At 36.7% G+C, this 13353-nt stretch overlaps 1 protein-coding gene and 1 pseudogene across 1 annotated transcript; both read left to right on the top strand.

Moving 5' to 3' along the window:
- The first annotated feature begins 2628 nt into the window (after nt 1-2628).
- Nucleotides 2629-4362, top strand: LOC140797294 (chalcone synthase-like). Its single transcript, XM_073150630.1, has 3 exons — nt 2629-2842; nt 2939-3540; nt 3702-4362. The coding sequence occupies exons 1-3, from the start codon at nt 2689-2691 to the stop codon at nt 4095-4097; spliced, it is 1152 nt and encodes a 383-aa protein (XP_073006731.1). The 5' UTR covers nt 2629-2688; the 3' UTR covers nt 4098-4362.
- Nucleotides 4363-8137: 3775 nt separating this feature from the next.
- LOC140797678 (chalcone synthase 1-like) lies at nt 8138-9708 on the top strand (annotated as a pseudogene).
- Nucleotides 9709-13353: the final 3645 nt, after the last annotated feature.

Genomic DNA, 13353 nt, shown 5'->3' on the forward strand with positions numbered 1-13353 from the left:
TTAAAAGTATTGTATCTTTGAGTTATTATATTAAGAAGTTGTTTTGTTTTAGCAACAACTCTGTGTTTTTGTTTTGCCAGTAAAAATTTCAACATTGTGTTAGTAAAAATTCCAACATAGAGCACCCTACCCTGAAACCTGTATGACAATTTTGCTTCTAAGAAAGACTTATCTTGCACAATTTAACCTAACTAATCAAAATGAAGCGATTATAGTGCACTCTAGCATCTACTGTATTTTTTATGGGGTTATGTGATATCCCGTCATTTTAGTTAAAATTTTGTAGTTGAAAATGTGGAAATGAGTATATTTAGTAGTTAAAGACTTTTAGTTGTAAGTCGCAATCAAATGCTCCCTTACATAAAGTTGTTTTTGTATGCAATTTGTTATTTATATAGTATATGATGACATTCTTATCAGGTCCAGCTTATTTTCTAATTCTAATATAATCTCTTTTCCTGTTTTTATGTAGGAGCTCAATGAGGTGCACTAAAAGATTACTTAATAATTCCATCCAACGACAGCATTGGCCTCTTACTTGGTAAACATGTCCATTGACTAGAAAGGACAATTACAATTTTCATTTCCATAATGAAAATTCATTGACAATCTTCCAATATTTCAAGTATCAAATATATATATATATATATAAGAAGTAAGGTAAATAATTAAATATTGGGTTGAAGTTGATGAAGGTCCAGTATTGTTCCAATTTAATAACAGGAAATGGAGTTGAATTCAAAAGGTTGGAAGGTCTCCCAAAACTTTGTTATGCTTTATTGAATTGTCAAAATTATAATGAGAAGATTGACTAGTTATTTTGCCATTCTTTTAGATATTTTGGGATGGAAGTTCATTCAATAATGGCGTTGACGCTATGTTGATGCAGCAAGTTATTTAAAGTATTAGTTTTGATATCTTTATTTTTATAATTTAAAAAAAATTTAAAATATTTTCCTGGTGTATTTATATGCTAGCCAAGCAACATATACTAATATTTATATACGTTGGCACATAAAACTTCTGTAGCATATAAACATGATGGATGTGAAAAATACTTTTACTAGCGTTTACTAAACGTCAGATCAGACAATAATATTTGTCGGCATATCTAAATATCAAAATATAAATATTTTGCATCATATAAATCTGTCCGCTAAAGTTATGCTTCCGACATTTCGTAAATGCTAGTACATATATTTTACTTAGCTTGTATCTAAACGCCGACACATATAGTTTTTCTGTCATTTATAAATATTGGTCATCCAACTTAAACCGATTTAATTAATCGATAGTAAAATTATTAATTAGCATTTATAATTGTTGATTAAATTATTTGTGTGGATGACTATTTATGCTAGATAACATATTTATTGTGGCCTTGGAACACTCTTTGGCATAGTCTTAGTTTGAAGAATGAGAGAAAGCCAGTGTTGCAAGTCTAGTTCAAGGACTCTTTTGCAGGTTCTTCAAGCTTGCCATGAAAAGAAAACTCCTCCTGTTTTGTGCAAGTCCGTAGAATTTTTTTCGGCTTTTGAGTCAGGAAATCGCTCTACTTTCGAGCAAGTCAAGTTAGGGACGCTCGTAAGTAGAGCTTTTAGTTTGCTTTCCTTCCGACTTGTAGGCTCATTCCTCTAGGGCTATCCGTTCATAAGGAAAGCCAGTTGGAGGCAAAGGAAGGGTAAGGAGATGGGAGAGCCTGCCTTTGAGAAGACTATCGCAACCTTTCTACTATTACTATGATGACATGTCTAAATTCAATCGGGAAGTGAATAAAGAGGTAAAGAAATATGGCACTTAAACCATCAGAACATGAGTTACTGTTGGTATGTATAAGCGGTTGGAAAAGAACTTTTGCCCGCCCTTAATAATTAAACACTGGCACAAACCTTTACCAACAAGGACATTCATAGCGTTTGCATATATGCCGATATAAGTTCTACTCGACGTTTAAACAGTTTGTTACGGTGTATGAAAATTATAATTTGCTCACCATATAGAAAGTCATCGGTTGAACAGGGAAATGAGAGGAAATCCTACCTAATCGCATGTTGTATTCTAGATCTATACAAAATAGGTCCAGATTTCTTCGATATCACGTGACAATATAAACTTTTTGTGACAACAGTCGTGAGATTCCACGACTTTTTTTGGAAGAAATTAGAGGTATTAATCTCCAGTTCGCAAATCTAGTCAAGTTATATATATATATATATATCATTTTCCTGTCCAAATAACGATCTAAATATTTGAGTTGCTATCTTGTTCAGTAATAAAACTAGTCAAAATTAAAGTTTGGGATCAGCCAAGCAAATTGTAATAACGCCCAACAATATTAGAGTACTGAGCTACGTACGTACAGATATATACCGGCTTAGTACGTACAAAGGAATTTAGTATACCCCATCTTACACGTCGTCCCGTCGTACCATTGGTTTTTTCCACGCGTGCACCTTGCCATCAGTGTCACACCGGAAAGAAAGTCTAAAGTAGAATTTCCGGCCCGAACGATCACAAATGTCCAACGTGACGGCCCACATTCCAAGTCGACCGTTTCATGATCACCACCCACCCTACACCCCCCCCCCCCCCCCCAGCCGATGGCTATAAAAACCCAAACACACCCTAACTCCACTGCACTCTGAAGATATCGTAGTTGCCACTCGGACCGATTCGAGTTAGAGAGAAATGGCGCAGGGAGCAAAGCACGCAGCCACCGTGCTCGCCATCGGCACCGCCACGCCTGTGAACTGCGTGTACCAAAGCGACTACCCAGACTACTACTTTCGCATGACCAAGAGTGAGCATCTCACCGAGCTCAAGAAGAAGTTTAAGAGAATATGTAAGTTGGAAATTTTTTTTATAGGAATTTTCTCATTTCACAGTTGACATTATTAATTGCGTGCATGCATGCATGATCAATTAATTAATTTTTCAGGCGACATGTCGATGATCAAGAAACGTTACTTCCAGTTGAGTGAGGAGATATTAAAGGAGAACCCCAACATTTGTGCGTTCATGGCTCCATCCCTTGACGCACGGCAAGACATCCTCTCGGAAGAAGTCCCGAAGCTAGGCAAAGAAGCTGCCACGAAGGCCATCGAGGAGTGGGGGCAGCCCAAGTCCAAGATCACACACCTCATCTTCTGCACCACCACCGGCGTCGACCTGCCCGGCGCCGACTACAAGCTTACCAAACTCCTCGGCCTACGCTCCAACGTCAACCGCTTCATGTTGTACCAGCAGGGCTGCTTTGCCGGCGGCACCGTGCTCCGCCTCGCGAAGGATCTCGCGGAGAACAACCGCGGGGCACGTGTTCTTGTTGTTTGCTGTGAGATGACTGTTTCCCTTTTCCGGGTTCCATCAGAGGCCAACCTTGACACCCTCGTCGGCCAGGTGTTGTTTGGAGACGGCGCCAGCTCCGTCGTCGTCGGAGCTGAACCCGACCTAGCCATCGAGCGCCCCCTCTACGAACTCGTCTACGCTAGCCAGACCATCCTCCCCGATTCTGACGGCGCCATTGGCGGCCAGCTCCGTGAGGTCATCTTTCTATAATTTATTACTTCTTATAGATTGCGTTGAAACTGTTAGTGTATATATACAACTTTATTCGAACTGCTTGTGCTCATCTATATATATACTAATTTTTATATTTTATTTTTCCTAAGTTAGTAAGATTTCGAACTTATTGGTACAAACAGGTCGGGCTCACCTTCCGCCTCCTCAAGAGCGTACCCGACCTCATATCCAAGAACATAGAGAAGAGCCTGATCGACGCCTTCACGCCACTTGGCATCAACGACTGGAACTCGATCTTCTGGGTGGTGCACCCCGGTGGGCGGGCGATCCTGGACCAGGTGGAGACCAAGCTAGGGCTGCACAAGGAGAAGATGGCGGTGACGAGACACGTGCTCAGCGAGTACGGCAACATGTCGAGCGCCTGCGTGCTGTTCGTGATGGATGAGATGCGGAGGAGGTCGGTGGAGGGAGGGAAGACCACCACTGGAGAAGGGTTGGAATGGGGAGTGCTGTTCGGATTCAGGCCAGGGCTCACGATGGAGACCGTGGTCTTGCATGGCCTCCCAATTGCTGCATGAGGTTTACGTACGTACTAGTTGGTAGCATGCATGCATGCGTGCATGCTGACGTGGGAGTAACTAATAGCAAAGGATTAGCTTGTGCTCAATTCTTGCTGTTCAGATTAATTTGGCACTATAAGTCAAACCCAATGTCGTCGTATCAATTTGGCAGTACTATTAATGAATAAACTCCAGATAGTAAAGTGAATCAGTACGTAATATTCTAATGCAGTATTCTGTATTCACCAAGATGAAATAAAACGTGAATTTTATATTTCCGAAATTGTTGTTATATTTATTATTATTATTATTATTATTTCTCTTTGATATAAAACTTTGAGGTTAAAAAATAATGGTTTTAGATTTGCTGCTTTTGTGAAAAACGATATAGATATATATAATTTTAGTTTTTTAGAATCTTACTTTGGTTTTATCTTATTAGAAATCGATGTTTTGATTTAATGTCCCATTTAGTTCTATGGCCACTTAACCCAATGGATTGGTTAAATTATTTTCTCTATGAAAAGGTACGGTGTGGTTTGATATTTTTATTAGCAAATAAGATTCTAATATTAGGATAATAAAAAGAGATGACTTTACTTATAATATAGTCAAAATATAGAGCGTTAATTGTAACGTTCTCTTATTTAATTAGTCATCTCCGATCCCCTCTATACCTAGTGGCTGGAGATGATTCATTAGACTATTAGATATTTATTCAATTTGAATATATAAACATGACGGTGTAAAGTGGTACAAATAAAATGGTACCATAGTGAAATGAATTTAGGCTTATTCAGGGATAAAATATCATTTTCTCTTAAAATAATTACTAAAGCTCAAAAATCCAGAGAGCTTCCCATTGATAATCGACTTAGTACAAAAGACGTTTACCTTAGCCTATGCAGGAGTGCAAACAAGAGCCGAAAATGATTGAAATTAATTTTAAGCTTAGTTTTGAATTCAGGCTCAACTCAGCTCAAGTTTGTGCGAAGCTAGATTGAGCTGGAGCTTAAATATTAAGATATAGTGCAGCTCCTCCACCTCTATTCATCCTCTTTAAAACTCTCTTCAGATATTAGAATATTAAGCTAGTCTATTTGACTAGTACAGAATTCAAGAATAATACTTTGGTTTTGAGATGACTTTTAGTTTTTCTTATGTCTTTAAATTATAGTAATATTTTAGATTCTCTAGATAATAAAAATTAAAGAGTTATATATAATAACTAAGAGTCATGTAAACTACTATATATATGTAGTCTTATCTTGTGCAAGTGAATCAAGTGAGGTAAGAAAGTTTAAAAAAATTTATCTACTTCATTTTGCATTTAAGTATGAAGAGAACAATCTTCTTCTCTAAAATTTTTTACCACCGTTGCCTAACATCAAAGACCCTCTTCCGAGTCCTCAACTCGATCTACCCCATCATCCCCTAGCTCACAGCCAAGACCCACTTAGGGTTTTTGAGCAAATTCTTGGGATGGAGGAGGAGGAGACAAAGGAGGAGGAGGTAAAGGGGCCGGTAGTATGCCATCTTCTTGTGCCGGGTAATCAGTGGGTTTGTGTGCTCGAGAAAGAGGGGAAGATTGTTGGGAAGATTAGGCAGGAGATTAGGATTCTCCATGTGCTGCTGCAGGGGATGAGTTGATCCATGTGAGTGTACTTGGTAGATTGTTTCACCAAGTAGTCTTAGCAAGTCTTCTATTATCTAATCTTCCTTTGATGCCTAAACTTTGCATCAACTCTTATGAGTTTGATCTTACATAGGCTGCCTATCTAACACCGCTTCTCGATTCTTTTTTCTCAATTTTTCCACCCACAATATGAACACCTAACTATTGAGGTGGCAATCCGATCGTGTTAAGAAGAACATCACCCTAACACAAACACGACCCGATTATTAAATGAGTTATATTTAATTAATACGAACACAACCCGATTATTAAACAGGTTGCATTTGATTAATACGAGCACAACCTAATTATTAAACGAGTAACACGACATGACCTGTATAATCTGTTTAATATACACGTCGTGTTAACACGACATGTTAACACAATCCAATAAACACAAATAACATATTAATATTAACTCTATATAAAATTCAATATTTATTAATTTATTTTACATAAATAGTATATTATTTAAATATACTATTTAAATAGCAATTCTTGCTAACAAACACAAATCTGTATAATTCTTCATACACAAACATAAATTCTTTACAAACAAAACTACGTCTACTCAGCTCTGATCCTCTTCAGAAACAAAGGGAGTACAATGGGGGATGTTTATAACAATCACCACAGATCCCTACGACAATAATAGAGGCAGCAACAATGGCTCTCTAATCCACTGCCAGACAAAGCCCTGCACAAAGAAATGGTGAAAGAAATGGTCTTCTGGTTTGAGTTGTTATATTTGTTTGCAAATGAATCACTCACAGCTCAAGAAGGAAACGACACTGGCTCAGGGAGCTCGGGATCTCGCCGGAAAGCTCGAGATTTTTGAGGTCCAGTACCCGAAGCAGCTCAATATCTCCAAGCTCCACTTGAATTAATCTATTGGCTTCATCACATAATTGTGTGTAATCACCACTATTTTGGCTAGATAGGACTTGTTGCTTGCTCGCATGGTCTCCATCTATAATACATCATCAAAAAGCACAAATGACAAACTAGTCCCCAAAAAATTAGCCAACAAACACCAATGGGAAATGGTTTAAAAACTACTCACGCTCAACTTATCGGGATGCCGTTTCACCAAGGAGCTAACGTCGCTCAATAAAGCATCACTGTCAAGAAGAAATCTACAAGCCTACAACTGTTACACATCTTGATCAAACGAGAAAGAGCAGAAGTGTCTGTTTCAAGAAAATTAAATCAAGGCCAATCGAAGAGCAGATCTGCCTTATTTTCACATATTGGAGAGCAACTTTCAAGAATTATTTGTTTTTCCAAAGGGATTTGGTCAAGTTTACAAGCATCCTCCTATAACCAAGAGCTCGCTAAGGGTGGTGTTGACGGAGCGAGAAGAGCCTGATCTTGTGGCCGGTGAAGGGGACGAGGGGTTCGTCGCCAGAGGAAAACAAGCAGCGGGGAAGGAGAGGGGCGAAGAGGAGATCTGGTGAGGGTGACGGCGGCGTGAGGAAGAGTAGGAGTGGGAGTAGGGGTGAAAACGGGTCGGATTAACTCCGACCCGACCGGCTATCCGACTCAATTCAGATCAGATTTGGATAAAAAAACTTCTATCTAATCCATATATAGATTCGGATACGAATAGAATTTTTGAAAGAAATCTGGATACAAATTCGGATATGGGTTGGATATAATTTTCGGATACAAATACAAATATCGGATATTCGTTTACCCATATATTTTTTAAATGATTTACAATTTTTAGTTTATTTATTTAAATAGTAAATATTGATATTGTTACTAATGATATGTTATATATTATTTGTAGAAATTAATTTTTCTAATTTTATACATATTTGACATGCAAGAATTTTTTTTTGAAATTCTTAATATTTTTATGTTAATTATCTCTAAATAAAATATCATAATGCGTTTAAAATTTGATCAATATCCGTTTAAGATCCGATCATCTATCCCAAAATTATCCGTATTTGTATAGTTGGGATATTATTTAAAATTTTCGTCTAATATCCGTATTTTGAATTCGTATCCGAACAAAAAATATGGATCCAAATGTGGGTTGAGCATTATCTTATCCGTTTTCACCCCTAAGCAAGAGATGATTGTGTAAGGAAGAATGGGAGGCGGCTGCAGGTGAAGTGAAGCTATGAAGGTGAATGACTTATTAGGGTTTAGAGTTTATATAAATATATATATATATATATATATATATATATATATATATATATATATATATATATATATATATATATATATATATATATATCGTGTGTGTGTATGCGCGCGCGTGTGTGTGGGTGGGTGTGTGTATGCGCGTGTATGTGTGCGTGTGCCTGTGTGTTTATTTAGCGGGTTGGCGAGTTGACCCGACCCGACCTAATTCGACTAGTATATTTAAATGGGTCAGTGGTGTAAACCCGAACACAACCCGATTATTAAAGGGGTTAGGCGGGTTGACCCATTTACGACCCAAATCTGATTAGACTAAATCTAAACCCAATTAAGAGTCAGGGTATAGGGTCGGATCAATTTTTTGCCACCCCTACCTAACTAGAGGTGACAAACTTGACCCGATCTTACGTCATCTTCTGCATCACCTCCGATGTCGACATGCCCGATGCCAACTACTAGATCACCAAGCTACTTGGCCTGCGCTCCAACGTCAACCGTTTCATGTTGTACAAGGATGCTTCACCAGCAACATCGTGCTCTGCCTAGCCAAGGACTTGCCCGAGAACAATCGCGAGGCCCTGGTTCTTGCAGTCTGCTCCGAGTCAACCATCATCACTTGGGTTGTTGGAGGACCACCTTGACTCCCTCGTTAGCCGGGCATTGTTTGGGGACGGCGCTAATGCCATCATTAGACATGATCAAAGGGCTCAGCCTGCCTCGTGCCGGCCCGAGCCCGAACTATCCATGGGCGATACGGGCCAGCCCTTTGCCCGCCCGACCCGGCCCGAAAGCCCACCCGTTTGGCCCGCCCGTTCTGCTATAGTAGCCCGCCCGTTCTGCTACAGTAATTTACCGTTGCTACAGTAAACAATTTTGGTATTGTACCGTTTTGCATTATTTTAAGCACACCTTTAAAAATTTTTAATTTATTTTAATTATTTTTTAAATGGAGGAATATAAATATTTTTTTAAAAAATAAGCTAATAGTTAAAAAAATTCTAAAAATAGCTAAAATATGGGTTAGGCCGAGTGATTGGTTGGTCGGGCCGGCCCGGCCCGACCGGCTAGCCCGATCTCTCACGAGCCGAGGGGCGGTAACGGGCTAGACTATTATAGCCCAGCTTGAACCCGGGCCGGCCCGAGTGATTAGTGGGTCGGGCCGTGAACAAATACTTAAGCCCGATTGGCCCGAAAAGCTCGTCCCGAACCCGGCCCGGCCCGCCCGATAATCATGTCTAGCCGTCATCATTGAATTTGAACCGAACCTAGTCATCGAGCGCCTAATCTATGAGCTCGTCTATGCCAGCTAGACCATTGCCCCTGACTCCAAGGGCGCTATTGATGGCCACCTTCGAGAGGTAATCTAAAGAAACTTTATAGAAAACCATTATCATTAACAATATATTATACTATTAAGAGTAAGAGTTCATGTTCACACTTGAGGTTTATAATTAATTTCAAATCATTTGTACGGCAGGTGGATCTCATCTTTCACCTCCTGAAGGACTTACCCAGCCTCGTCTGGAACAACATTAAGACCAGCCTCTCTCGCAGCTCGGAATCGACGACTGAAACTTGCTCTTCTGGCAGGCACATCCGGGCAGACCGATGATCCTAGACCAGGCGGAAACCAAGCTAGGGCTGCACAAGGACAAGTTGGCAGTATGGCGGCACGCTCTAAGCGAGTGCGACAATTTGTCAAGCACGTGTATGCTATTCATAATGGACGAGATGCGGCGGAGATCAAATAAAACTTTAATTAGTTCAGCATTTTTATTTAAAAAATATATTATTTAATTCAGCGTTTTTATTATAGCTATAGTAAATTAGACCCTATGTAATAAAAATTTAAAAAATAATATATTTCAATAAAAAAAAAGTTTAGAACAAGACTAGTTCGGTCAAAAACTCTATAACGTTATCATACCGCGTCTTAAATACTTGTCATGACCGGTGGTGGGGCCATCTTGCATCATCCTTTGACATCCTCATCCTAAGGAATCGAACTTATATATATATATATATATATAATGTAGAAATAGTATAATTTCTTAAGAGAAGGTAAATATTGGGCCGAAGTTGATGAAGGCCCAATATTGGCCCAATTTAACTACAGGAAATGGAGTTGGAATTTAAAAGGTAGGAAGGCCTCCCAAAATGGATAAAAGAAAGAGTGAAAATTGCATAGGATGAAAGTGACTTAGAAAAGTCGATGGATATTATAGTTAAAAATCTGGGAGAGATCGTCGATTGTGGTCTCTATTATTGAATATACTTATTTTAATCATATTTATAGGAGGCTAATCAGGTTGAGCATTAGTCATGTGGATTCTATAAATGGTCTACATTGTTAGATACGCGCACTAATTTATACTATTCGATTGATTGCTTTGCAGTGCTCACTGGTATGTTTGTATAGTACGGTCTATGTACATTTTGTTATTATAGTACATTTTAGTATTATAACACAATAGCTTAAGTTATTACATAACGATGATTTTTATATTTTTTTTCTAATGATATTACCTACAAAATATTATCAAGGTACTTAGCTCATCTATCTTTAACTTGATCACAAGTCATTTATTGGCTTGAATTAGAAGCAAGGATGAGTCGTGAAGTAGGATTTCCATTTCCTTTAGCAGCTAAACAAGTTCCCTAACATCCATCTGCTTTAAAGAAAAAAGAGTGAAATAATATTATCGAAATACTTCTCTTTTTTGGTGGCTGGGCTACATTGACAAATCTGGAAGACAAAGGTCTCTCTCGGAAACTTCCCTGTGTTGATGAGAGTTAGGCATCTCTCATTCTCATATATATCCCAAATGGTCATATGTGTCATCACACATCACATAATAAATCACATAAGACCCAAATTAATCAAGTTAATTTCAGGAGTTTTAATATAGGAGCTTGTAGTTGTAGCCATGTCTTCTTTCTCATTCATGCATCCCACCAAGTAGTGTTTTTTAATCCATGAAACAAACAAAAACACCAGGGAAATGGACCAGGACTCTATTTAAAAAATCTTCTCTCTCTAAAAGAAATTTAAATATCCAATGTAGACCATCAAGTTGAAGTGGTCCAGCTTGTATGATATACTGTAACTGTAGTGGGTGACATATTATAGTGGATGTGAGGTACTTTTGTTTGAACCTAGGGATGGAATCTTTTCCTTGTTATTAGTGTAATGATATATATATATATATACACACACACACAGAGGAAGAGAGAGAGAGAGAGAGAGAGAGAGAGAGAGAGAGAGAGAGAGAGAGAGAGAGACAAGATGACAGACATTCAGCTTGATGCAAGGTCTCATGTCCATAGGGTTGTGGATTGGCCCAGGAAATGAGGCTTTGGTTTCAGTAAATATAATGATAAGCATACAACTATACCAAAAATCTCAATCTACAATGTAAGTGATGGCCTCCACATCTCATCATTTTCTTCATCATTTAATATCTTTTGTTTACATAACTAATACATTGTGACTATCATGGGAATAGCAAGTAGTTATATAGATAAATTATAGTTTTATAGTTTGTCATGATTTTAATTTATCTCTATTTGCGATAAATTTAAGTATTTAACTCCCCATGATTAGTTTTTAATGGAATATTTCTAACAAATTATTATTAAAATTAATAAACATGAAAAACAGCTAAAATACCTTTTCTTCTTAAAATTTTAAGTATAATATATTATAATATTTTTTATTATACTATCTTATTTTGTCTTTTTTATGTTTTTGTAAGAGTTCAGATGATTTAATAGTAATTATGATATTTAAAATATATAGTGTAATTATGATATTTAAAAAAAATCAGTAGCAGGTCAAGCTAAACCACAATAGAGTATATATATATATAGAACACAGTAGTTAATTAGAAAGAAAAAGAATCATAACAAGCAGTATCATATTAATTAGCAAATATATCTTTTGATAGTATCACTAACTTTTTTACTCAAGTGATCAACTATTTATCATTATTTAAACATCTACAGACAACATGATGTTTAATTAATAACTTTATGGACTTTGGAAAACTTTCTCAACCTTTTAGAGAAAAGGCCCTTCTGCTTTGACATGCGAGAGAGAGAGAGAAAGAGAGGGAGAATGTTGCTGGAAATAGGTTTAGCATGGAGGACCCCATCATGGCATGGTTTCAAGAAAAGTGAAGAGCCTTTTTAATCCATTACTCAAGAAGTCCTTTGCACTCTACTCTGAGCCACTTTCTATGTGGATGAGTGTGTGTGTGTGTTGTTATTCTGCTCATGGGAAGTTTTCTTTTCAAACAACAAAGCCATTGGCCCAACCATAATATGATACCATTACTGATAAAATATAATAACATCTTGTGTTCCCCATAAAAAACAAATAAATAAACTGACTAATTCTTTTGCTTTATTAAGAGGACTATATACTGCTAACCTTGCTAATTAAACTAGGTATATTATTTCAAAAAGGCAAGCTCAGATGTGCAACCTTATGGTGGCATTTGTTTCGTGTATAAAATATTTACTAATGACTTAGAATTTTTTAAATATATTTTACAACTAAATACTTATATAAGATAAGTCAGATAATAAGTTATGTATAAAATCTTATCACAAATAAATAAAAGATAAAATTATTTATAATTTTTATGTAAGATTTCTGTTATAGTTAACATACTTTTTCACATTTTAATAATTAAACATAAATTTATTTAATGTAATTATTATATTTTATAACCAAACAATAAAAATACGAATAAAGTTTTATATATATATATACACCTAATTATATTTAAGATGTGTGCATAAAAATTCTTATATATAAAAAGTCAAATTGTGATACCATATTAGATAATTAGTTAATCTAAAAGATTAAACTATTAGATAATGAATGAATAATGCATATCATATATTTAAGATGACAAACTAAAATTTATAGAAAGAATCAAAATGTTACTTAAAAGCTTAACCTATTGAGAAACAAACTAACAATAGGATAAATTAAAAGCAATGGTAGACCTTTTGTGATCTTCTTTTCACTTGTAAATACTAGGGTCTTTTTTATTAAAAAACATAGGGTTACAATTTGAAACCCACATTAACCATCAAGTGATCACCTTGGATATAACATTAACCACCAAGTGCTCTCCTCCAAAATGGCCCTCTTTTTTTTTCTCATCTTTGTCTCTTTCATCTGTTGATGTGTTGGTCAAGCAATCTTTATTGAGAGAACAATTATTGACATGCTAACTAATGCAATAATAGATGCTCCAACCACAAATCCACTATTCTTTTTACTAGCTCAAGTATTTAGAGAATGAGATAATTTTTGCATGGTATTAAAGTAAGCAATTATATAACAAGTTCAAATACAAAAATCTTTAGTAGTTATCTTTGTAACTTTTTTTGAAGTCTTAGGAGGCCTAACATCTATCTAACTTCCCT

This window comes from Typha latifolia, chromosome 11, assembly GCF_019914945.1.
Source record: "Typha latifolia isolate L0001 chromosome 11, TyphaL0001v2, whole genome shotgun sequence".
In the NCBI taxonomy this organism is placed as follows: domain Eukaryota; kingdom Viridiplantae; phylum Streptophyta; class Magnoliopsida; order Poales; family Typhaceae; genus Typha; species Typha latifolia.